Raw genomic sequence first — 26,260 nt, forward strand, 5'->3', positions numbered from 1 at the left:
TCTCCATAAAAATGTTTTTATTCCTTATCAGTAGAGGCTGAATATGAAAAGAGGATCTAATGTGAACTTTTCAACAAAATAAACTGCAAAAAAACCAGCAATCCTCCGAAGTAACAGAGACACTGGGGTATCCTGTTCCAGGGCAGAAGACAGCTATCAAATCCATCTCCTTGCCCTCTTGTAATACAGGGAAGTTACAGTTTTCAGCAAGAGGCTAAAGAAATTATGTCAAGAAATGCTACTCTGAAGCAGCTGTCCAAAGGCCAATATCCCCCCCCTGCTCCTCATCAGTCTTCATCCTCATCTTTTGCTTTCTTCTTTTTCTTCTTCTTTTTCTCTGTATTCTGCAAACAAACAAATATTCCTATGAACAACGAGTAACAAAGAAGCAAAGCAACACACGTAGCTAGGCAACAGAGCTCACAGTCAAAGCACCACAGCAGCTGCCACACTCAGCAAAGCACAAACCCAAGAGATCTCCCCTTCCTCTCCTGCTAGACGCACTCGATGTTTACAGCACGGTGGGGCCAGCGGGCAGTGGTAGCTGCGCTGTCTGCCACACTGCTGGCAGCTCAGCACTATGGTCAGGCAGTGTAGCTGTGCTAAACAAAGGGCAGAAAATTAAACCCCACATTAAGAAAAGCATTTCAAAACTGAGCAACTAGTTTGGTTTGGTCTCATCCCCTCCGCTGTTGCTAGAAGACATCAAATGATGCTTCATCAATTCAGCAGGTACAGGCTCTGCTCCCTACAACCTCCAAACGCTAGACAGGTGCCTGTGGATCAGCACCAAGGGACACCATCCCCACTAGGAAAGATGTAGAAAGAGAGAAGACTAAAGCTGGGGGTGGGCAGAACAAAGGAGGGGAAACACTCTTGGTACGTGGAGGCATTACAGTCACAAGTTTCCCAGACCTTATTTTGTAATGCAAGTCTTCTTGGACATTACAGTGATGACATCATGAAACAAAGTTACTAGAGTAAAACTGTCCTTGCATACCATGGGTTATACAGATAAGAATATTTTCCCCCTGTAGACTCTCCATATGTTTCGGAAAGAAACCATTCCCATAAAGGATCAGGCAGCTGTGCAATTCTACCTCAACCGTGGGGCTGGTGAGGGCTTCCTCATTCAGTAACTCCTCTTCAACTTGCTTTTCCTTATCCTTTTTCTTTTTCTTCTTTTTGACAGGTTCCTCATTTTCTAGAGTTGTCTCTTCTGTACCACAGAAGGAAGAAAAATGAAAGACAGGTTGTCAGTTATTAAGAGTGTAAAATGCAAAAGAAAAAGCTTTCTATGAGATGAGAGGATGCAATGATGATAGTAAGAATGCAAAATACCGAAAACCACACTGCCCCTTCTTTACATCTCTCTACATCTATTTTCCCTTCACTTTGCCCTTACCTGTATGACTACTCCCTGCTATAATCAAAATATACAACTACCTAAGACACAAGTGACAATGTTCAGACAGCACTATTCACATCTCCTAGTAAAGACATCACTCCTATATACTGCTCCCAAAGTTTAAAACAAACTTGCGTGTTTTTATTTGTCTGCCAAATTACCTTCAGGTATTCTTTCTGAAAACAGACTGTCCACAGTTTGGCAAATATTTTCACCAGCATCACAAGAGCAGTGGAAGGACTGTAAAACCCACAGTAGAAATGCATTCAGCCAGCAGTAGCTTGTTTGCAACTGATTTCCTTATCTTGATGTTGGAAATTTGGTGAAGCAGACCAGTTTTCTTTACAGTTTAGAAAGGCAAACAAAGATCTCTTAATGCTGAGCTAACATAAAGCATTTAATGCAAAAGCAGAAACTTTCCTGTCCTGGAAGACAGGAATTGAATTATTTATATAAGCTGAGAGGAACGTTAACTCAAGGCAAGATTTACTAACGCCCTCTTACATTTATTTTTCAGAACTATTCATCAACAGCTGGCCTATCTAATCACAGTGGTAAAGGCACTATGATTTATCATTCATTTTCTAGGATACATACTATAGTCTCAGGATCTCCAGGTAAAGAAACCAAGCAGAAATCATTACCAAGCTGACAGCCTATGCCGTAGCCAGGCTGTTATTAGAGCAAGTTAAATTTATTTGCACAGCTGAGCCAGTGCTGGATACCAAGTTTCTCAGTACACAGTACTCATGAGTGAGTTCATGATGTAGCAACCACTGTCCTTCAATAGCTACAAAATGGAGATGCTGAAACCAGTGGTGTTTGTGGTGTGTACAGTTGTTACTGGAGGTGTGACTCAATAAGTAATTTTCTCACTGTACTCCCCCCTCAAAACCAAATCAATTTCATCTAAGCACACTCACTTACCACTTACAAACATAACAGAAACAAACCCAGTGCAATTATAAAAAACCCAAACCACACAAGCTCCTAACATCTGGATTGTACTTTGTCACAAGTTTAGTTCCTCAAGGCAGCAGGATTATGTAAGTCAAAAAGACTCTTCAATCTTTGCCTCTACCATAAGCTTCAAACAAAAAAACTGGCTTCAGGGTAAAAAATTCTAGATGCATCTACAGGAAAATACAGCCAGCTAACACACGCAGTTTTCTGACATTAAAAAATGCCAGAAGCAAAACAGCAAAGGATTCAAGATAAAGTAACTGGTAAATATAATGTAAGTGGATTCTATCATACACATCATTCACTGAACAGTGTGCAAGCATAAGGCATTCAAAACGTGTGTAAAAATAATTATCCTTACCTCCCTATGTATGACACAGGGAAATTAAAGCTCTACAGTACAACAGGAGCATACGCATCATATTCTGCTATGCAACACATTTTCACTCAGCTGGACTGGTAAACTATACATTTTCAAGTAAAATGTTGGGTAGTAACCTTGGAAAAATAACTTCCTGTTATTACCCTACATGTCATCAAGTCTGACACACCAGGCAGTAAAGCCTGTCACCATTTACAACCACAGATGATGCGCTGTGCACTCACAGGCACTGCCACTTCTCACAGCTAGCAGCAGACACCTCCCCGAAGATTTCAGCTGCTGCTTTCTAGAAAAGCTCATCACAAGACTTCACCTATTTGTACCTAGGCAGAATGAGGGTAAAGGCTCCAGGGGTGCTGGCCTTTTCCCTCTGAGTGCAACACTTCTAAGTCATTCAAGCCCAGTGGGGTTTCTTTGTGACAAACAGGAGCTGACAAGACAGACAACAGCTCCTACTATCCGGCACAGAGGCACAGAAAGCAGCACCTTCCAGAAGAGCAGTTTGATTGATGGCCCTGTGGAGTGCTGGAGATCACCAGCAGTAATTCCACTCACCCATTTTCTACCAGTTTTCTCTAAGCTTTTACACACCAGCCTGATGTACCCTCCCTCCTCCACATGATGCTCCGCATGTACGGAATCAAGTCACAATGCCTATCAATAAAGATGCCATGTCATGACGTTGTTGTCATTTAAGGCTTTGTGTCTTGCAGGGTTCACTCCGTTAATTTAAGATGGTATTTCTCTTTTCAAGAGAGACCTTTCCAAGTGACTAGCTGCTACTATATCCCGATGCTTAAACGCAAGCTGAATGCTTCACTGGGGGCACTGGCTAGCCCTGTTGGTGGTATGCATTCTGTTGAGCCACATTCAACTTCAAAGACTGTAGTCACAAAATTACCTGTTCTATTTCCCTTCCCCCACTATTAAAATAGGTTTTAAAAGACAACTCCTTAAGTGGATTGTAAGTTGTTTCAGGCACTATCCTTCCGCTTGGTTTCTTTTTAGGTGTAAAAGGTGAAAGCGGTTTGAAGTCACGCCTCACCCCCAACCGCCCTAGCAGTTCCTATCCAAAGTACTGCCATACATGCACCCCAAGGAGACAGAAAATGCCACACATCTCATCTTGCAGTAACATTTACATTTCAGGCTAGCACAATTCAAAATATTGTCCCCCTTCACAACAAATATTAAAGCAATAGTTTGACAAACAGCTTTTCAGTGGCAGCTTCCCAGTTTATTACTGTCCCTTACCACCTTCTTGTAATACAAACTAGACCAAAATTGATCTGCCTGAAGAATTCCTTTTTTTTTTTCCCCCTAGACTGCTTTTCCTCCAACCCTATTTATCATGCAGCTGCACAAACAGCATGGGGAAGGAAGAGGCAGAGACTTCTTTCACAACACTATGTCTGGGTGTGTAATCTCTGACCAGAGAAAAGCTTAATAAAGCCCTACATCAAAAAGAATAGAGCCAAGAACAGCAGAAATTAAAGGCTCATGCATATTCAAGCGGTCATGCAACATAAATCTTAATGATGGGACCTCCTCTGCACTCTGTATTACAGAACTTACCGAACTACTCAAGCTTCTCTGACCACCACCCCCTCTAGCACACTGCGCAATCATACCAACTATACTGAAAAAGAGCACAGTCATGGTCTGTTTAGCCTGTGTCAGAGAAATCTATGTACTTTGTTGGGTGGTCAAATACAAGAACTTGTAAGCGTAGGGGCAGTGCTAAAGGGCACAAGAGGACAGGCTGAAGGGATTAATTCTGCATACAGGTGATAGGAGATAAATAAGCTCTCAAAACACTTCTTCCATAGTCTGAAGCAACTGGCACAGCTAGTTCTAATGCCCAAACATCCAAATAAAACGACCCAGCTGATATGAAGAACTGGGAAAAAGCAGGAGCTATGATCCACACATCTGAAAGATGCCCTATCTTTTCAGGAAGAAAAGCAACATATCTGAATCCTGCACTTCATGTTTTGGCAAGTTTAAAAAACCAAGCAAACAGCATAGATTTCAGTAGTCCACAGAGATACCTGCTAAGCTCTGTCCAGCCCCTGAACCAGGAGGTATCAATGCTCAATAAAGCAAATGAAGCAAACAAACACGTTTCTGTATAAAAGCAGGATCCATTGAATAATAATCTATGAACAGAAATAGCATCCTCATTCTGTAAGAGACCAGCCTGGAAATAAATGTAATATTCCACCTGAGAGGGGCTCATGACTGTGAGATGTCAAAACTTGCTTTGATAATGCAAGGGAAGCCCAAGGGAAAAATTCTGAGACTATAGTAAGGGAAGTCAGTTCAAAAGATTATCAAAAGCAGTAGCTGTGAGGACACCCACATTCTCCAAAAAGCAAATGGGCAAAGTTCAAGCCTCCAAAGTACTCATGTGTCCTTGTCTCATTATGATAAGTACAAGAGAACAAGCTGGGGCACAGATATTGTTTGCTTTATAGCACAAACGATTCTCCCTCCAGTGCGACTTTAATTCTCAGCTAGGTTTAGGTTCCTACAAGTCGCTCCATCCATGTACACAGACACCATGAACCAACTGGCGTTTGGAAAGATCACACCTCAGTGTCAGCTGAGCATGAAGAGGTACAGAACCAGCATAACTACACTCTGATACTCTAGAACACAGCAGCACAGAGAAGGTCAGAAAGGGAAGGCTCTGACAGCCCTCACCTGCTGCAGGCACAGGCAGCTGATAAAACTTTGGAGTAGCTCATGCCCAGATCTGCCTCAGGGTCTCACAAAAGTGACTTAAAGTCATATTCCTTTTCCTTTCTTTCCCCCATTTTTCCCCCCACTGGGTACTCCACTATCACAGCAAGCATTAGGCCAGCCATTTAGAGGTGAAGTACACACTGGAGAGAAGGAGAGAATGTTTCTTAAAATGAACCATAATATATAACCAGATTATTTTGAAGTTGCAGTCCAAAATCTTTCCTCACACAGTAACTTATCAGGGAAGGAAAGAACAATTGTGCCCATAGTTCAGTTCTAGTTCTCCAGAGAATAACAATTGTTCATGTATTGTGTAAATTCAGACTCAAATTTCCAAGTGTCATTTCACCTCATGTTCCTACATTCAATGTTTATATGTTGATACATGACACAAAGCATTTTTATACAGAATGGAACAATATTCTTTAAAGAAAATTGGGCAAGTTCTTGTTTTACAGAAAGGAGCTTTTTTTGTTTTCAAGGTATCAAGGCCCACTAAATACAAACCTGCTGAGCAAGAAATTCTGAAGAATACAAGTTTGGGTTTTAAATGTTCTTATATACTTACAACTGTTTAAAAGCAGACATTTAAAGTAAATTGACTGCAGTCTGGTGTCAGTCCATACAGGATTATTACTTTTTTTTAACTACACCATCATACCCAGGGAGAATAACCAGGTGTTGTGGCTGGCCGCAAGCGTTAAGCACCACTGCAAGATGCACACAAAGACATGCCAGCAGCACAGATGCAGCAACTAACCTTTCATCTCTGCTTTGAACTTCTTTGCTTTTACAGCAACCTCTGTGTCTTGTTCTTCCACCTCCTGAATTTTGCGTTTCTTTGAAACAGCAGGAAGCGTAGCGTCACCAGATGGGTCAAATATTTTTACTTCACTGTAATTAAGAAAACAAGTCAGTTTAAGTAACAAAAAGAAGAGCTAGCCCCCAGGTAAGATCCTGGAGTTGAACATAAACCTCCCAATACAACCTCCCGAGAACACTCACAAATCAATCTTGCTCAGCTAACAGAGCACCTAGAGGTACCGAGGCCCTTTCTCCAATACATGAATGGTTCATCCGTACTCATAACTACAGGAGATGCCCCATGAAGTACAACTGTTTGATCTGAACAGAAGATACCAGTTAAGTAAGAGTTTGGTTCTGGTTTATATCTGTTCAAGGCTTTACAGAGCACTTCAATTACCCATTAGATTATCTCTTGGCTGCTGAAAGCCTTTCTCATATAGCTGTATGGTCACAAGCACACAGCTCCCCACAATTTGTTAAGGCCATATAAGCATACCCTAGGGGTAATACGTATACTGGATTAGGAGTGGCTTTGCTTTCTCTTTTTCTGCACTGCCTCTCCACCATTACGTTCACAGGGGACCACTCACAAGGCAGGGTAACGCCATGGCTCATTGAAATACCTAATCTGTGTCTGAAACTGACTCTTCTCAAATATTGTGTGCTCCTTTGTTCAGTCCCAAACTCCTCTACAGGCTGCAGAGAACCAACCACCCTGAAACCCAGTACTCTTTAGTTGGACCTTTTCAGGGTAATTGAATAATCTAATAGCAATGAAGCACTTTTTTTCTTAATCATTCAGAACAGAACTCCTAGCGAAGGAGAAAGCAGTTTTAAAACAGTAAACCTAAACTATTCCCCTCCAGCCACATACTGAGCATCCAAACTTTGTAGCAATCTGAAGTAGCTGCCTTGTACAGGTTACAAAAGCAACTGAGGTTAGTGACCAGACCATGAAACATTTGGTAATGCTAGTAGACGGTATCATCAATTAACCCTCTAAGCATCTGAAATTATTCTTATGCGTACTTTCTGCTTTGCAGAAATCGATTACACAGCCTTTGCAAACAGTGGACTCTGCTTCAGTTAAATGCAGGCATGAGCTCACTAGCTTCCTTGTCATTGTCAAAATACTACTACTGCTAATTAAAAAAAAAAATAAAAAAACCCCAGCAAATCAATATGCCAAAGATAGGTACTGCACTCCCTCGCATCTTTTTCTGGAAAGCACACCGAAGTGCTTCACTTGAACCTCATCTCTAAAAACTACCTCCCAATTAACTTCTGAAACTTTACTTTGATGTAGCCAATTCATACAGGATCCATAGTTCCAAATAAGACTAAGAGATTCTTGCCAATCTCTTTAAAATATAAGTTTAGCTCTTCAAACAATCTCCATAAAGGAGCAGTACTGTCATTTTTGTACTACAAGCACAATTTGACAGGGACTGAGTTAGTTTCCCTTTTAGGCAGCCAGACTAAGCCAAACAGCCAGGAACTATCTTCAGTCTCTTTCCCAAGCCTAGACACGTTTGCAAAGCATGTCTAACAGTAGAAACATGTCCTGGCAGGAATTCATGACTCCTCATTTCAAGAGGTCAAAAACCAGTATGTATGTTGTCTCCTCAACACCCTCCTCCCTAAGCTACTGCCTCCTTACATGCTCTGATGCTTCATTTCCTGATACTGTCTTTTCAAAAGCTCCTCCAGAAATCACAGCTATCACTACACTTTAAAATGCTTAGCATATGGAAATGAAAGTTACAGCTACGCTTAAGAGAGATGTTTGGGGACTGCAGATGGGTGCTATTTTTTCCTCAAAGAACTAGCACCCAGCCTTGGTTTTGCTGAGCACTTGCCCTCTCTACACCAAAGGTTCAGCAAAATAAGCAGGCCAAGCTAAGCAAGAAGCCTGCAACCAAACTCGGTGAAAAACCCAGATGCCACAGCTCAGACTAATAATAACCTGTTCAAATCCTTAGATGTTCAGCTGTCCCAGTTGCAATTTACAGTGTCACTTCAGGCACCAGAAACTGCTCTAACAGTGTCCAGAGTACAGACCCTATCTATTGCTTAAGATACGCATTACTTATTACACACGAGACCTAAACAAGGAAACGAAGCTTTGCTCAACACAATTTTTGGGGTTTTTTTCTCTTCTAAGAGTAAGACAACTAAGTAGGTCTCTAGGACAGCTTCCACGTCAAAAATACACTCAACCACTGATTTTCTCAAATTTAATTTATTCAGACTTGTATTAAATAAAGCTGCTATATATTAGCTCTCCTAACTATCCAGCTTTTTGAGCTGATGCTGATAGCATCTAAATATACTTGTTATCTGATGATGACAGTAATTTACTATTAGAAAATCGGGACTGTTTCTCCAGTTCACTACCTTTACCACAGCTGTAAAGTGTGGGGAAAATGGAAATTCCCATTAGCAATGGGACTTGTCATTAGTGTTTAAGAGCACAGAAAATGTTTTCTGGATCTGAAGTCAACTCAGCCCACAACCAAAAAGCTTCTCAGAAATAAAAACATGGGGAGTTATTTATACTCAGCCAAGCTGAAAGCAAAAAACGATTCACACCTCTTGTTTTGATACTTGTCTGTCCTGGCCAAGGCTTTTCCAGTGCCACTTATTCTTCTTATCTACAAGAAAAAATTAGAAGTGAAAAACAAATTACTCTTGATGAAAACAGTTCACAACACAAGTTCTACAGCTCTTGAAAGGAATTTAAGATGGAAATATAGACACAGATTATTGGTCAGGCTCTTGTGGACGAGTCTTACACCTGGGAGCATAATAGTGACAAGGAGGTAACTGGGGTAAGAAAGGCATTTGCTTTTCTAATATTGCTCTTCAAGAGCCCAATTCAATTAAAGGGCATCTAGTACTGGATCAAACATACCACAGCCACATGACATACAACATCATACCTCTAAATTCCCAAGACCAGCTCAGATTTGCGCATGCTTTCTTTTTTTCCAAGGATAACTGCATGTCAGGGCAGGTATCACCCTACAACTGGCATAAAGCCAGGCTTAAAACCACAATACAGGCCCCAGACTGGATTTGAATTAAATTTGTACTTGTCAGGTGATCAGTTTGTGTTTTGGTATTTATGTGGGTCCTTGACTTTGTTTTGATGGGAAGTATCACCCCTCCATGAAATGCTCAAGGAGGAGCAGGCAGGTTTTTCCGGATTTTTCTTGTTTGTTCCAGTGGGTACCAGTACTACAGCATTAGAAAGAGGCTTGGAAAGCTGAACCTAGTCATCATTTACAAGATCGCATGCAGCAGGCATGCCACCTAAAAGAGGAAAGTGAACCCTATGTTCCCCGAGCATGCTACGCAGATGGCAACAGGCAGAACAGCAGGTATAGAGAGGCAGGATATGCATTAGGTGATCGGAGGGCAATGCAGCCATTTGCAGAATAACATCTTGCTTTAGCTGCAGAGAAAGCTCCTTAAGACTAAGCATCACCAGTTTTCAGATTTTGGGAAACCAGGGTGGAAAATATGAGGAGGCGAGAAAACCCAAATATGCTTTCTTCTAAGGTGAAGAGAAAGAAGCTATGAAGTAACAAGCATATCTTTGCAATTAATAAAGAGTAGTCAAATGTAAAGCTATGATCTTATTCATCTTGTTCAGAATCAAGATTTTTTCAGTATAATGTAAATGAAGACAGCCATGTAAACAAGAAAAACCAACATGCATCCAAGAAAAATGGATGCAGCCAGCTTACAAACCCTACTGCTCCAGTGAAGCTCAGGAGAAACTACAGAAGAAGAGTGACACTATATCACACAACGGAGTGAAGGGAAAAGACTCAGAAAGCAGTGCATCAGAAAATCTTACTATAAACAAGAATGTCAGCTTCATGGAGCCCTGTGCTAGACTTACCCCTCTCTCTTCCAAAAGCCTCAGTCTCGTCTCTACTTTTAGTCTGTTCTCAGCTCCCATTTCAGCACTGGTATTCTCGCCAAGGGCATCATAACGAATAGTCAAGGCAGTCTTAGCTGCCAGCATTCGAGAAATCTGGAAAAGCCAAAAATAATATTAAATGCTAAGACTTAACATAAGGCAGTGATTCACTCTGATCTAGAAACCATACCCAAAAACAAAAGAACAAAGTAACCATTTACTAGCAGCATTTAGTCCAAAAAACAATTGGTACATCATTCTTTCAACATCAAAATACTGTTACTGGAACACGAAATAGAGGGAAACATCTGAGACAGCAAGTTAATTATACATATCCCACTCTATCACAACCTTTAGATTACAATAGTGTGAAGTGTAGTTTCCAGCTAGATAGCTTTCTCCACAATTCAAACACATATTCACCCACTTGCATTATGAAAGCCTAAGCTCTTTAAAAGCAAGCCGTAAGTTACTAGCTTTAGCACGAGAGTCTGATTTTCAAGCAAGACTAAAGGCTGTAACAGCTTAGTTTACTACCACATAGAACAAAGTAGTAACATATCCCTTGAGAAAGACAGCATTACACCATAACTCAGCAGGAATGCATCTGTTATTACTCAGATGTGTCTAATGGACAAGCCCGCTTTTTCAAACAGGAATGAATGACAAAGATTTGTGGGACAGTGGCATGTCCCATGTAACCATGAAGCAATACAGTAAAGCAAGCCATAGAAAGTCTCACTGTGAAGCTCAAGCCACCTCATCAACAGATATTCGTGCTCTGGAAAATGCCAAGCTGGTAAACAATTCTGCAACTCACCTTTCCTTTGTTTTTGGTATTGGTTTGTCCCACTAGGGAAGCATGATAGATGAGGCCAAATTTAGGTGTGTCCCGTTTAGTCTTCAGTGCTCTGAAGAGTGCCTTCTCAGCACCCAGTAACTGAACTGTTGAAGCTGGATGTTTTGCCAGATTCAAGAGGGAGCCTACAAGGAGGTGACACAGCAATAGTAACTTGTCAGCAGAACAGCTAGAGAAGCAGGAGGCTACATTCCTACACTATTAAAAAGTAGGAAGCTCAGAGCCATCTATTTCCATGAGAGCTGCTTCATGTTCATTTCCTGATGGACAGATAAGCCATTTCAGTCCTTCATGCTTCAACTGTCTTGGTTTGATTTCAGCAACAGGAAAGAAGGCTGACTTAATAAAACACATTCCACTAAAGTAATGCCTACTCCTGACAAAGTCTGGCAGCAAGAACGTGACATCACAGAACTGCAGAACAGACAACTGAAATAAGGCTGCTACCTTGAGCAAGTCTGACTACAAAAGCCTAATGCCAGTTTGTCAGCATTTTACCACAGAAGTGACTGGCCTATCAGCAGGAGGCTCAGTAAGTGTCTCAGAAGAGGTAGTGACTGAAGTTGCCCTCATATTCCAAAAAGAATTCAGGCCAACCAGGAACATCATCACAGACTACTACCAAGCTCATGCTGGAATTCTCAGATTCCTCAAGAGCTACCTTCACTCCCTCTACCACGAGATGTTCATCAGGGCCTTGCATAATGCTTTTAGCTGACCAGCTCCTCAGAGAAAACCTCTGATGAGGTTATCTAAGCTTTACTTACACTGATCAGTGTAACCCACCTGCATGAGCAATGAGCCTTGCTCCAACCAGTTCACCCACCATGATGGTGAGATTAGGAGCAATGGCCATCATTCTGTTCTTCAGGTAGTCATACAGCTGCGTTCGATACTCAGAGATTTCAATCACCTGGCACAGAGTTTGGGTACAGGAAATAGCATTAGCTGACCAACAAATACCAAGAGCTAAATATATTAAAATGAGGAAGTGTTGAGAATTCCAATGAAGGAGACTAACAAAGTGCAAAGTGTAGACAGCCAAGAGCCAGAGTCATCGAAGGCTTTATATAAGGCATATTCCCAAAGCAGAGCTCCATCTATAAAGTATATTGGATCTATATTGCTTACTCCCTTATGCAACTTAATTTCTTAGCAGAGCTCCTGATACAGGAGCTGACACCATGCCAAAGACAGCGAAGCACAGCGAAGCAGAGCAAAAATACTTCATAAGGACATTTTCTTTAGGACAAACCCCTGGAACATTCAGTTTTCACATAAATCTTTGCCACTATTCACTTGAAATGGGATAAATGCTCTTTACTTGTTCCATACAAATACACACAATTAGAATGCACATAAAAAAAGCAGCCCAGTCTAGATCACGAACAGGAACTCCTAACCCTGCCACTCCCTGGTAAAGTCACAAAGGGATCCAACTAGCACCACTGAAGTCAGAGGGAGTTCACATCCAATCCAGATGAAAGCAGGATAGGACTTCTAGTTCTTTTGGGGCCTCAGTGCTTCTCACCTAGCTTCAAAAGTGACGGATTAAAAAGAGGCTATACAGTGTCATTATCACAAAGACTTAAAAGCACAATGATACCAAAATTTGCTGCAAAAGCAAGACTGCCATTTTCGTAGGACTTTGTGCAGGCATCAGCACTCTGAGATGGCTCAGATGAGGTAGTGACTGTGCACCCTCAGGTCTGTACATCAGGAAAGCAACAATACACAAATCATCACTGCCATCATAAGTGTGTTAACAATGCCCTCGGAAAACCTCTCCTTGGCAGAAAAGGCTCTCATACAGCTAAAGTGAAGTTCCTATTGCTATTCATCCATGGGTACATACCTGATCACAGAGATGGATTATGTTGTTTATATCTTCTTCTGATACTTCTGTCCCCATGGAAATCTCAGCAGCAGCCTTCACATCCTCTTCAATCTCCTCTGGTAGGATGTCAGAAACATCAGAGGAGGCAAAATTGCTTCTGTCTCCTGTGGGGGACAGATGAAAGCATGTTTGTGCTGGGGGAGAGATGAACTAGTAAAAAAGCACAGAAACAGATGAAGATAAAAGGCCTAAATAACAACAGTGAGTCAAGTCTGCTGTCATCCTATTCCAAACTCCCAAAATATGTGTCAATGTTCTGACTTCATGTTTATACTAGCTGAGAATAGTTGGAAATACTAAATTTTAAACTAGAAAAAAGGCCCTTATTCTGTAACACTGCATACTTCACCTTTTCAGTAACTGCTTGCTGCAAAATTTTCAGTCACAAGACGACAAAGGAAGAATTCCAGGAAGCAAGCAGTCATTTACTACTAACCAAACCTATGTAATTCTTCCTACAATTGGGAAAAAAAAAGCACCCTTAAAACCAGAAGTCTCTCTGTGGACTGCAAACTTCATTATTTAAAATAAATAAATAAAATCATCAACACAAAGCACATGCCTAAGAGGTCAGGCAAGTGTCCAAAATATTAGAGGTCATTCTTTCTGCTCTTATAATTATAGCAGTTGTCTCCAAGAACACTGCAAACAGGCAGCAATTCTCTTTACACCAGTTTTTGGCAGCTAATTTCCAAACTGGTCTGCTGACTAACTGTGATTCTAAGAAGATATGCTGATGGTCCATGACGAACCAACTGGTGATATGGTATTAGCTTTCTCTTAAGCTTCAAAACGTTAAATTGCATCAACATATAGATGCAAGCATACACTACTTCTCTACTGGCCCTATTTACGCTGCTGCTGAAGGCAGGACTGTATCCAGGGTGATGACTCGCTGGATGACTGAGTCACTAGTCTATAAATCAGTGCCATTAATGCATTGCATACTAACATGCAACATTCTCCAGGCTCATGCCTCCTTATTACTCACCAACTTTCCGCACACATTTACAATATGTTAGGTTATCTGTGATGATTTTGCCCAGTTCAGGGAAGTGCCAACCATACCATTCCCTACAGCGCATGATGTAGTTATTCAGCTCTTTGTCCAAGTCATCAAGAAGTGCTGCAAGAAAGAAGAATGGACTTTTTTTTCTAAAAAGATAATCTAAAACCAGAAAACTCTTAAATTAACAAATTTAAATAGTGCAAGGGAGACAAACTGAAGTATTTTATCCCATAAAGATTGCAATGAAACATAAGCTGCAGTACATTAGAAGCCTACTTTTCAGATAACTGCGTAATCCTAGGCACAATATTATAAAAACATTAGAATTCCCATGACTGTGGCCTGAAAGTTTCATCACCGGGACTGTCTTGGACAGACGTCTTTAACAGCTGCAAAGCACGTTCCCCTGGAAGTTACTCTTCCTCTCAGTCAGCCAAAGTGCTACACACAAGATTGATGTAAAACTTAGCCACCTAAGAAACTTTAACAAAAAGTGTTTTAATGGTGAGAAACTGAACTTGTATTCGATTACTCGATTTAAAAGATTGTATTAAGCCCTTTAGTTGCCTTTATAATATAAATATACCCAACACAAATCCATCAGGCTCACTATTTACCAGATATGACCAATAACTGGATTTACAACGTAAGAGTATAACACCCACAGCATATATTGCTACAAATCCCTGAGTCTAAAACATTTCCCGCTAACACAATACCAACATTCCCATCTGTTGTCTCAGTGGTAGCGACGAAGCAACTGAATTAAATCATTAATTTCAGCTTAACTATGTTCCATCATTGACAACAGTTTGGGAATTAATATTCCAAACAGGATTCCTCACCACTGCTTCACAGCAAGCATGCCGATTACGATGTGGATGTCTTCAAGTAAAAATGAGGAATGGGCTTTCCTAGCTGCATTTACAATTTCAGTCTGTTTTCCATTAAGAACGCAAGGAGATAGAATGCAGCATTACACACTGCAGTGGGTTTTACAGGCCTAACATAAGCGTCTATGTCTGCATTGCCCTTTATGCAAGACACCACCCAAAACAAAGGGTCAGTCAATCCTGTCCTGTGGGGCTCAGTCTCCCAACACTACTCAGAAGGGACGCATGTCGGGAAGCGAAATCCTCAGAGGACTGAACTAGCATTGCCTGTATTTCAGCTGATGTCTATGCTAAGAAAAAGTAGATGTCAGTTTACTCTATCGCCCTAAAAACATTCCCGCTTGTCTATTAAGAAAACACACCTTATGCCCAGCTGAACACTAATGCCCAATTTACTGAAACATGTTAGGAGGAAACTGACAGCAAGACTTTTCTGTAAACAATGTAAAGAAGTCAGCTACCCTAAAAGCCAAATCCATTAATAATTTAAGCTCCAAATATACTTACAAATTGCCTGGATAATCATGGTATCTACTTTGTCTGGGCTGAATTTCAACTTGTATCGGGAAAGGCTGGTGAGACAGAAATACAGTTTCATCAGCATCCTGACATCCTGCTGCAGAGTACATCACACCTGTTCCTGCTTTGCACAAATACAGCTGTCCATACATTCATTCATACCAGCGCAGTTTTATGCCACTGACTGCTCTCAGCTGTGGCCAGAAGCCATGCTGACACAAGTTTCACAACAGCTCCAACAAGCATACGTGCACATATCCCATGACCAGGGTGAAAGGGAAAGTTAAGGCTATCTGCACCACGTGCAGAAGGCTGAACACGAGTGCTGTGGCAGGAAACTGGCTGTTGGTTCCTTTCTGTGGTTCTCCACAAAAAGGATTTGTCAACAGCACTTCCAGTTCTGCAGCAGCTGGAAGCATTCCACAAAACTGTACCTACCCAGCAGCAAGTATCAGCAATGCTCATGTGACGCAACAGAAGAAACTTCCTGGAACAGATTCTGATTGTCTGAGAAAGCCCATTACCATCTGGCTTTAATGTGTGTTTAAAATTTCTCAGTATGCTACAGTAAAAGACACTCGTTGTCATCGAGGACTTGCCTCTTCAAAGTCCTTTTTCAATATTAATACCCATTTTCTAAGCTAACAAGCATCTATTTTTAGGGAATTAGGTACAGCAAAGCAGTTCTCTAACTTGACAATGGCTCATGCACAGGACAAGCTCACGTCAGAATATGGATTAAAAGTTACTCATGAATGAATGCTTGACCCTATGCTGATCCAACAACTTTGTATTTAACTACTGCTCCTCTAAACCTAAAAGGCAGTGATAGCAAGGCAGGAAGACAATGCTGCCTTTAACATCAACATTATGTATTACACAGGTATTTATTCTGGCATAAATCAGCAAGTCATGGGCTTCACCTTGCCTCTCAGTAGCAATGGAGATTTAAGTGGAGTTTTAAACACAGCATAGCCAAGGACATAGGACTGGGGCCAACAAGGGGTGAAATAGAGCTGTTGTAGGAACTCACCTGTGCGCCAGACCCAGACACATAGCTGCCATCTCTCGAGAAGGGAGGCCTGTAATAAGCCCTTCAATCTGTGAGCGAATTCCTCTCATCAGCTCTGCAACCATGGGGCTGTGTATACAACTCAAATTCAGCTTGTCCTGCAGGATGGAAATCAATGGTCCAAAGTCAGGCATGACAATGACATTCCTCTAAAGCCTTTCTTCCAGTAGCCTTATCTCATTATACCTGGTCTTCCCACTGCAACCCTGTGATCACACAATAGTTTCAGTCATCTTTGATGCTCAAGGTAGTGACACCCCCAGTTCCCCACACAGTAACAATTCCAGTTTGGAGAGGAGACTTATAAATAATGCTTTATCTGCTATGTAGACACCGGAACTGAAGATTCAAGATTTTGCAGTTCACTAGAAACAGTTTGGCCACAGAGAGAAAATTCAGACATAGAGGGTTGGGGGCTTTGGGTCTTTTTCAGATAACAAAACTGAGAGTCCTTGCTATTATTCACTTTAACACTAAATACTCTTTATTTTGCAGCCTACACCAGTCTCCTAAGACAGCATGAGGAGGTGCTCAGAATAAAAATCTCTAGAACAGAGAGCAGACACGAGATGGAACCTGGTTATTTGACACCTAGGAGACACTGGGAAAAGCAGTCCACCTCTACTGTACTTCTTCCTTCCTCTTGTAGGCAAGGACTGAAGGATGTGCACAACTGCTGGTAGACTGAAGGCAGCACGACGCGTAATCCCAACAAGACAGTAAGTCATCACCCCACTATTGGCGCATCTGCTAGAGATGAATAAGCCTGTCTGCCTGGCTGATTTTTTTTGTTTGCTTCCTCCCCCCTCCCCTTTTTCTGGATGGGATCACTAGGGAAACTGTTTTTTTTTAATTCTGCTGGGTTTCTAACCAATATTTAAGAGAGAAATCAAGCAAACCTGAACACCTCAGTGCCCTTTTACCATGTCATTCATTTGTGTACTCAAGACAACATCTTCCCAGCATACATGCAGTACTCATTTGATCATAAGAACTAGATTCCTGCACTTCCACAGGACTGGCAGCGTAATTCATTGCTAATAATGGCAAAACCTCTGGAACTTGACTATAAGATTTCAGTAGCATGAGACAAAAGGAAGAATAGCAAAATTTGTTACCACCTTTATGACACCTCCAAGTTTGGCATCTGCTACAGCCAACTGTTCATGGGCATCTTTTGCCACTATCTTCTTGAGAATTTTCTTCAAGTTCTTGCTGAGCTTGCCTTCTACAAGAGCTGTAGATGCTGTATGAAACAAAGAGACCAAATATGCCGTTTCTTTCCCATCCTAAAACCTGTAAAAATAGCACTCCTAACTCAGTATTTCTATTTTAACTGCCCACAGTAGCTCTAATCTGAGATGCAATACAACTTTGCCATAAGGTGGCTAAAATTGAAATAGAAGCAAATTATGTACTTGCTCCTTTGGAGGCCTAAATCTAAAAACCTTCTCCCAGTTGCCTCCCCTTTCTCCATGTGGTTTCAGCTCTATTTCTGTCAATTTTGTTTCAGGACCTCTACAAACAGTATGCCATATGCTTTAGATATGATTAACATTTCCGAATGCAAAGTTATACAGGAACATTTTGCGTACCATTTAATTAACCAACCATTTTCCAGGTCCCTTAGTCAGCAACCATGGCATCCTGAATTGAGTAATGGCTTATTTTTGCATCCTCTGATGATGACAATGTACTATCTAAAGCCTGACAAAGAACGATGCCAAACGCACTGACTGGGCAGCCAGACATGGACCCTTTTAATACAGCATGTAGACTGAAGAATTTTAAAAGGACGTTCTTCATTCTCAAGTGTTAATAGATCTGTAAAACCTTTACAAACCCACACAATATATTTTAAGCAAGCAGTTATACAACCCTCTTTGTGGGTCAGCTCTGTGCTCCACTGAACGTTTCCATAACATGCATCCATAAAACAAGGACAGTTGTAGTAATATGTGGACTCCGATATCAGTCTGTTGTCTCAGTGGTAGTGACGAAACAATGACTCAAATCAGCTATATTCAGCTTCAGCAAGAATCCATCATTGACAACAGGCAATATCAGTCAAAACCTTCTACATGGTGCTCATTAGTGAGCTGCTTGGGAAATAAGTATGGTAGGAAAAAAATAGACTTCATTACACCTCTACTGCACTACAGACTGGATGGATGATCACATGAAACAACAAAAACAGTGGACTTTGAAAAATTTGTAATTTAAAAACTAAGCAAAAAAAACAGAGAGGAGAGAGGTAAGTAACAAGTGAACTAGTGCATGACAGGGTTGGATTTGTTTCTCCTGCAAGAATGGTGTTAGCCCACTTACCAGCAAGTGCTTCTGTTGTGTCTTGAAATTTTTCAAAGTGTTTCAGCTTTACACTACAGAAGAAAAATACAAGTGTGTAAATAAATGTGCATAAACCAGATATTATAACCACTTTACTTTTTTTTCCGCCTCTGCTATTATAGTTCCCTTCTTTTCCCTAAGACTGCAAGACAGCAGAGATCAATATCCAGATCCTCAAAAAGAAGGAAGAACACTAAACCTACTGATTAAGTTTGAGCCTGATGTGACTTCTCAGCTGGGTCCTACAAACTTCATAAAAAAAAAAAAGGAATTTTGATTTAGTGTTTCTAGGACCAACACAATCAGAAAACCTAAGCCCCCTTTTTGTTTTGTAGTTCATATTTAAAGACAGACATCATCCATTTAAATTTCAACACTGCACCCTGATTAACTAGGTGTCACTGCTGATTGACTGATGATAGCATCTTCCGACTCATCTTCAAACGGGAACCTTCTGCCTCTGTGGAATGCATAGCCCGCACAGCTCAGATTTAACATGCTTTTCAAAGGAATGTATTTTCACAGACTTTAAAACTGAACTGATTCTTTGCCCATGAATTTGCAAGTCCTCTCTTGTAACTAGATGTTAGAATACAAGTTCTGAGCCGAGCTTAAAACAAACAACAGAAAATTCTTCTGTGCTCTAACTGCTGACTAAAGCCAAAAATCATATGGACAGTGTTTAACCACACTGCATCAGATTCTTAGGCCCAGCTTCCCTTTCTTTCCCCCTCTCATAGTCTGTGGTGTTGATATCAACAGTTACAGTTAAGAAGCTATCTCAATCCAGTAAATTCCTTGTCAGGGACAGGCATTTGACTAATCCAGTTCTGATTAACCATGCTCTTTGTGAGTCAAGTGTCTGCAAAGGAAGCAAGGTCACAGATAAAGCTGAATGCTCCAGTTAAGCATTCGCAGAGCCCAACAGAAGCTCCAGGCTTACACTGATGCCTTTTTCAGAAAGGCAGGAGAGATAGGAATTACTTTGATCAGAGTTGAGATCCATTAAGAGCCACATCCTGTCTAGCAAGCGGCCAAGGCGATGTTTCCAAGACAAGATTAACAACATTACCAACAGGCAGATGTGGGATATTCAGGATAAATACAAATCACAAGGCACAGCTTGTTCAGAGGTATCAGTTATAACCAAAGCTGGTTAGAAATCTTCCAATAAAAACACCCTAGACAGACTTGGAAGGAATCCATTGTTGTCTCCAGCTTTAGGGCAATTTGCTACAAAGGCCAGCTTGGTCAGTGGACACTGCAATCCCTGCGCAGCTACATAGTGGTGCTAACACTCCCTGATGGCATGGGCAACACCACTAACTCTCAATTCACAGTGATTCACATGCTATTAGTTTCAGCTGGATTAAACTTTTTTTTTAACAATTTCCTATAAGCACAAAACCCTGTGATTTCAGCCAGTTACAGCATTACAAGCTTGAATGTCCATCCAGATCTTAAAATATTGTTCAATTTTTTTTTGCTTCAGTGACACACGATAATGACTTCTGCAGTTTAATTACACTGCAAGGGAAAAAAAAAGTTACTTTCACTTAGATAGTCAGAGAAACAAACTGGAATACCAAACTTCACAATATCATTGTTCACAGCTTTTAGGTTTTAAAATACTGAAAAATAAAAACCAGTATTTCTTTCTGGACCTCAGATGTGCATAACCACAGGCAGTCACATCATGCCAAAAGCCAGGCTGCTATCCTCACATAAAGCCACTTACATTTTGTTTGCTTTTTCAGGAGTTTCAAATTCCTTCCATAAACTGTCAACTTCTTGGAGCTTTTTCTCATTCAGAACCTGCAGAAGAAAAAAAAAAGAAAACAAAACACAACCCCCCCCAACTGTACTTAAAGCCCTTTTGAAAAAACCTTCAACCCTGCATTCAGCAGAGAAGACCTGAAGCAGATTTACGGTGTATCCAGCCACTGGAAGTTAATACCAATTGGGTCAACTCAATTTTGGTGATCTCCAGTTTCACCATTCTCTCTCAGTAGCTTTATCCTACTAACATATACACATGATATTACAGTGTTTTTACTTCCAACTGAATTACAGAAGTTGCTCAATAATGGGCCCTTCTGAACCTGCACATTAAAGCAAAACTCCCTCCTTGTTTATCAAAACCGGGCTTGCTCCACCTCCTCTACAGGACTCATTCACAACCCAAGTGACTCAAAACCAAACCTGCCACTACTTTGGGAAAATACAAACATGTCTGGGACACCTAACAGGAAGGAGTGCTCCCACAAATCATTTTCATTAATCTGAGCTAGCCCAAGGAAGAAAGAGAACATCTCTATAAAGACGACTTTTCACCACAACTTGGTAATCAACTGAGCCAAGAATTACCTAAGAGGCAGCAATGGCTTAATCCCATCTCTGTACAAAGGGGACCCCCCTCAATTTTTAAGCAGCACAAGATTAACAATTACACCCCTAGAGCCCACAAACATTTCACAAAACAGAGTGTACTGCAAATTCCTAGAAAAGTGCTCAGGGGAACGATACAGTCAACATCTTTATGACATTATGTTCGTTATACCTCACTCAAAAATCTTGTGGTTTCATCCCCACAACGCAAATGCAACACAATTGAAATTTGACTCAGTGCAGCACAGAAATCATTCTTGGGATTGTAAGATTTTGTTCCCTTGCAGATTTGTAAACCTTAGTCAAAGGAGGTTGTCTTTTTTTAAACTCAATTATTAGCTGAGCAAATAAACATGGGAACTTGTTTCCCACAGAACTCTGAGGCACAGAAAAACCTCAGAGCAACTCTTCCTTTCCTCAGCCTGCTGATTCTTTCCTCCAATTCATCTTTCCTACACTGAGCACTACAGAATTTTGAGCCTCTATAAAGAGACATGGATGCATAGAGAAAAACAAAGACACAGAAGCTGCTAAAACGTTATTAGTATATAGAAATTACATGGCTATGGATAGTTTGCATCCTCCAAGATAGTATAAGGCTCATTGAAAAAAGTCTTCCAAGATCTAGAACACAGCTATGCCACATTTGCCCTTACTATTTAGACTGTTTGCTCCTCTGATGGGAGCAACACCTGCAGGGGAATACATGGGAGCTACACAGCTTGCAGAGGACCACAGCTCTTGATCACCAAAGCATAAAGGCAGACCGCAGTTATGCTGGCAATAGGCATCCATGGACACTGCTGGAAAAAAAAAAAAAACAAAAAAACCCAACAAAACAACCCAAACACCGCCCCCTCCCCACCAAAACGCCTCAAAAAACTAGAAGTGACAATCTTTACAGACTGCTTGAAAAACAAAAAAAAAGCTGAACTCTGCAGAGAACATTTTGGTAGAGAATGAACATACAAGTGTAACAATGGCACAGGTTTTCAGCTGAACAGCTACTGTGTCTAGGAAAGGAAAGCTATGTAACTGAGAGCCCTCGCCATATCTGGCCGTGGCAGCTGCAAGCAGAATCAGCATGGAAAACCACAGCTTGTCTCAAAACTTTTATTTTAATAAAATACTACTTCTGCTCAGTTCCAGCAGAGAGCTTTCACCTCTCCCAAATCCAGCCCCGACACCATTTGCAGTCCTGTCTTTCCCACGGAGCAGGTGTTTTAACAGCCTGCCTTTGAACACTGCTCCTCGGTGCCTGGTGCCCTCTAGCAGCTTTGCACACACATCACAGCCAGACCCCACACCTCAGCTGGTGACACCTGCAGCAGAGTGCTACAGCACTTCTGCAGAGTGACTTCTTCATTTCCACACGACATTCTTGTCTCTAAATTGGAGACATGGATTTGACAAATGGACCACTCGGTGGATAAGGAATTGGCTGGATGGTTGCACTCAGAGTTACGGTCAACAGCTCAGTGTCTGTGTGGAGACCAGTGATGAGCGGCATTCCTCAGAGGTCAGCACTGGGACCTAACATCTTTGTCAGCAAAGTGGACAGTGGGATTGAGCGCACCCTCAGCAAATTTGACAGTAACACCAAGGTGTGTGGTGTGGTTGACATGCTGGAGGGAAGGGGGGCCATCCAGAGGGACTTTGACAGGCTGGAGAGGTGGGCCTGTGTGAACCTCGAAGTTCAACAAGGCCAAGTGCAAGGTCCTGCACCTGGGTCAGGGCAATCCCAAGCACAAATACAGGCTGGGGGATGAGCGGGTTGAAAGCAGCCCTGAGGAAGACTTGCGGGTGCTGATGGATGAAAAACTGAATACAAGCCAGAAGTGTGCACTCGCAGCCCAGAAAGCAAATCGCATCCTGGGCTGCATCAAAAGCAGCACGGCCAGAAGGTCAGGGGAAGGGATTCTCCTCCTCTACTCCACTCTTGTGAGACTCCACCTGGAGCACTGTGTCCAGCTCTGAGGCCCCCAGTATAAGACATGGATCTGCTCAAGCAGGTCCAAAGAAGGGCCACAAAGATGATCAGGGGCTGGAGCACCTCTCCTATGAGGACAGACTGAGAGAGTTGGGGTTGTTCAGCCTGGAGAAGAGAAGGCTCTGGGGAGACCTTCCAGTACTTAAAGGTGGCCTACAGGAAAGGTGGGGAGGGACACTTTACCAGGGAGTGTAGTGATAGGAGGAGGGGGTAACGGTTTCAAACTGATGGGGGGAGATTTTGATTAGATATTAGGAAGAAATTCTTCACTGTAAGGGTGGCGAGAGACAGGAACAGGTTACCCAGAGAAGCTGTGGCTGCCCCCTCCCTGGCAGTGTTCAAGGCCAGGTTGGATGGGGCTTTGAGCAACCTGGTCTGGTGGAAGGTGTCCCTGCTCATTGTAGGGGATTGGAACTGGATGGTCTTCAAGGTCCCTTCCAACCCAAACCATTCTATGATCTCTCTGTATACCCTTCTTCCTACCTTAGCTTTACACCTACCCTGCTTTCAGCTCCTGTGAAACGTTAAAAAGGCTTGGCTCACTGCACAAGAGGTTTGAGCCTATCCAAGAGATAACGTGGGGGGTTTTTTGATAACTTGGAAGGTGCATGACACTAGCCAGCATGAACATCCAGTGAGCAAAACCTTCAGGGAGACTGCCACATGTATTTCTTCCCCAGGTGGGGGGGGGGGGGGGGGGGGGGGGGGGGGGGGGCACAGAACAGAAGCTATCTGCTTTTAGAAGTATTTCTCTCTTCTCCCTGAAGTTTACATCTTGAAATCCTCCTTGCCTGAATTGTACAGCTGCAGCCCAATAAGGAGGAAAGGTTTCAGGTCGGATGAAGTAAACATACTGCTCTGTAGAGCACCAAGGATGTAGTCCTGCAGCAGAAAAGGGCAAAAGGAACCAGTGCCTTGTTCTCTTTGCACCTGCACTCATGTTCACACAAGCTAAACTCTGAAAAAAAAAAATAAGCTGGGGGGAAAAAATACAAGTATTATGATCAAACTCTGTGAATGAGCTGGTGGAACTGTACAGGCATCAACACTTGAACAAGATAACAGGCCAGAGGAGAGCACAGCACTGTAGCAGCTCTAGTTTAGACTTGTTCAAACCACGACGAAACTGCAGGCTTTGAGCCACCTCATTAGGAAGCCGGCAGAGCCCTGTGAGGCAGTCTATTCCTTCCACCCCACGTTCTCAGCTGAGCGAGGCAAGTCAAACCACACACTACAAGTACACGTGTGCTCAGCCAGCCGACGAGCCCCACTTTTGGCAACGCACTCAGGCCAAGGCACCTTGCACACCCCTTTGGGCACACGCTGCCCGTCTCCAACACACCCCTTCCTACATCCACAAGGTTTTCCTAGAATATCAGCCACGAGAGCAGAGCTCGGAAGAGAAAGCGGTCAACGTGTCCAAATCCGGATGCCTCCAGAGACTCCAAAAGGGGTACTGCCACAGGTGCTCGCCCTCCTACCAAACCCTCTCCTACACGTAGGAGGAAATGAGCGCCACGGGTGATGCTCGGCAGGACCACCGAGGAAGCCCCTCTTCCTCCCCCCGAGCACCTTCAGACTCCAGCTGCAGCCCCTTCCCCGCACCTCTGGCCCGCGGCCTCCCTCACAACACGGCCTCTCTACTCCTACTGCCGGCTCCCGCCCGGCCCCAGAGGCGCCGCACAGGGCCGCCCCACCGAGTAACTCTGTAAGCAGCCGCCCCCGGTGCGGGGACACTCGCCCCATGTCCCTGCTGCTCCCCGTAAGCCCAGTGCACGCCCGGAGCGCTCCCCCCCGGCCCTCACTTCTGCTTCACCGCAGGACAGCAGCCACCCTCGCTCTGAGACACACGCGGGAGGGGACGGGCCGCGGCCGGGCAGGAGGCGCCGCACCCGGCCGGCCCTCCGCACCTCACCTTGAAGATGGCGTAGCCAGCGGCGGTCTCGAACAGCACCAACATAGCGGCGGCGGCCCCAGGGGATGGGGGGGGGGGGCGGGGGCGCGGCCACGTGCGCCAGCGGACAGGACCCTCGGTCAGGCACACGCGCGCGCCGGAACAGGAAGTGGCGGTAGCGGAAAGGAGGGCAGCAGAGGAGGAAGCGGTGAGGCAGCCTTTGCCGCGCGCTCTCGCGAGCCACGTGGCGGGCGGCGGGACCACGTGGCCGCGCGCGGTGGGCGCGTGCAGAGCCTGCGCCCCAGTCGTTAACTGCCGTTACCTGCCGTTACCGCCAGTCTCCGCCCCTCGGCAGCGCTGCCCGCCCTGGGGCCGGCCGGTAGCTTGGCGTCAGCCGCCACACTGACGTGAAGGTTCGAGCCTCTTGACGTACGAAGCCTCCCTGGGAACGTTCAGAGGGCTGCCCGGTGCGCGGGGGCCATGCGGTAGCCCGCCTGTGTGAGGTGCCAGCCCGGCCGCGTGGTGCTGTACCGGCAGCAGCCGGTCACCAGCTTCCGCGTCTTCGGGGGCAGCAGGCACTGCCCGGCACCCCTCGGGCCCCGTAGGAGCGGTAGTTGCAGTGGGGATGGCCACTGTGACTAGAAGCAGGTCCGTGCCCGAGGACTCCGGTGCCCGTAATGGTAGTTTTTCGTTTCCCGATTGAATCCTGAAGTAGGTTTGAGCTGGTGGCCCCCGTGGTGACCCCAGGCTGTGTTGGGGCACTGCACCAGCCTGCCTGCGGTGCCGGGGTTCAGGCAGTGCTCCTAGCCCTCCTCACGAACCGAGGGGAATGCTCTTCTGCCCGCTCCTTGGGCCTGTTCCCAAGGCCTTGTCTACAGATCTTTGTACAGCTGTGGGTTTTTTTACAAATTTGTGGTGATTAAGTGCAGTTGTGTGCATTTAAAAGGTTTGCTTCTCCCACAGGGAAGTGCCAAATTCATTGCATTTAATACATAAGTTTTAAAGGCTGCTTTGGAGCCCCTCCCCTATGAGGACAGGCTGAGAGAGTTGGGGTTCAGCCTGGAGAAGAGGAGGCCCCAGGGAGACCTTATAGCGCCCTTCCAGTACTTGAGGGGAGCCTACAGGAAAGCTGGGGAGCAACTGTTTACCAG

General features: G+C 43.5%; 1 protein-coding gene and 4 non-coding genes across 7 annotated transcripts; all 5 read right to left on the bottom strand.

Annotated features, from left to right (window-relative positions):
- On the bottom strand, positions 1-25,175 carry NOP58 (NOP58 ribonucleoprotein). Of its 3 annotated transcripts, none has more exons than XM_086466254.1 (15): positions 25,131-25,175; positions 20,576-20,652; positions 18,817-18,869; positions 17,610-17,734; positions 16,450-16,586; positions 15,405-15,469; positions 13,987-14,121; positions 12,954-13,099; positions 11,885-12,011; positions 11,060-11,223; positions 10,219-10,353; positions 8,901-8,962; positions 6,262-6,395; positions 1,101-1,216; positions 1-344 (listed from the first exon to the last, which is right to left on the bottom strand). In XM_086466254.1, exons 1-15 carry the CDS (start codon positions 25,173-25,175, stop codon positions 288-290), a joined length of 1,578 nt encoding a protein of 525 aa, XP_086322380.1. In that variant the 3' UTR covers positions 1-287. The 3 variants fall into 3 exon arrangements, with proteins under 3 accessions (XP_086322380.1, XP_086322379.1, XP_086322378.1); XM_086466253.1 differs by having other exon boundaries at positions 1,101-1,219; XM_086466252.1 differs by having other exon boundaries at positions 1,001-1,219.
- On the bottom strand, positions 11,635-11,717 carry LOC147415476 (small nucleolar RNA SNORD11). Its single transcript, XR_015183522.1, has one exon. It is a non-coding gene; the product is annotated as a small nucleolar RNA SNORD11 (small nucleolar RNA).
- On the bottom strand, positions 12,769-12,852 carry LOC147415477 (small nucleolar RNA SNORD11B). Its single transcript, XR_015183521.1, has one exon. It is a non-coding gene; the product is annotated as a small nucleolar RNA SNORD11B (small nucleolar RNA).
- On the bottom strand, positions 14,732-14,819 carry LOC147415478 (small nucleolar RNA SNORD70). The gene has a single exon (XR_015183519.1). It is a non-coding gene; the product is annotated as a small nucleolar RNA SNORD70 (small nucleolar RNA).
- LOC147415479 (small nucleolar RNA SNORD70) lies at positions 18,461-18,549 on the bottom strand. The gene has a single exon (XR_015183518.1). It is a non-coding gene; the product is annotated as a small nucleolar RNA SNORD70 (small nucleolar RNA).
- Positions 25,176-26,260: the final 1,085 nt, after the last annotated feature.

Source organism: Leptosomus discolor, chromosome 5 (genome assembly GCF_034619465.1).
Source record: "Leptosomus discolor isolate bLepDis1 chromosome 5, bLepDis1.hap2, whole genome shotgun sequence".
Lineage (NCBI taxonomy): Eukaryota > Metazoa > Chordata > Aves > Leptosomiformes > Leptosomidae > Leptosomus > Leptosomus discolor.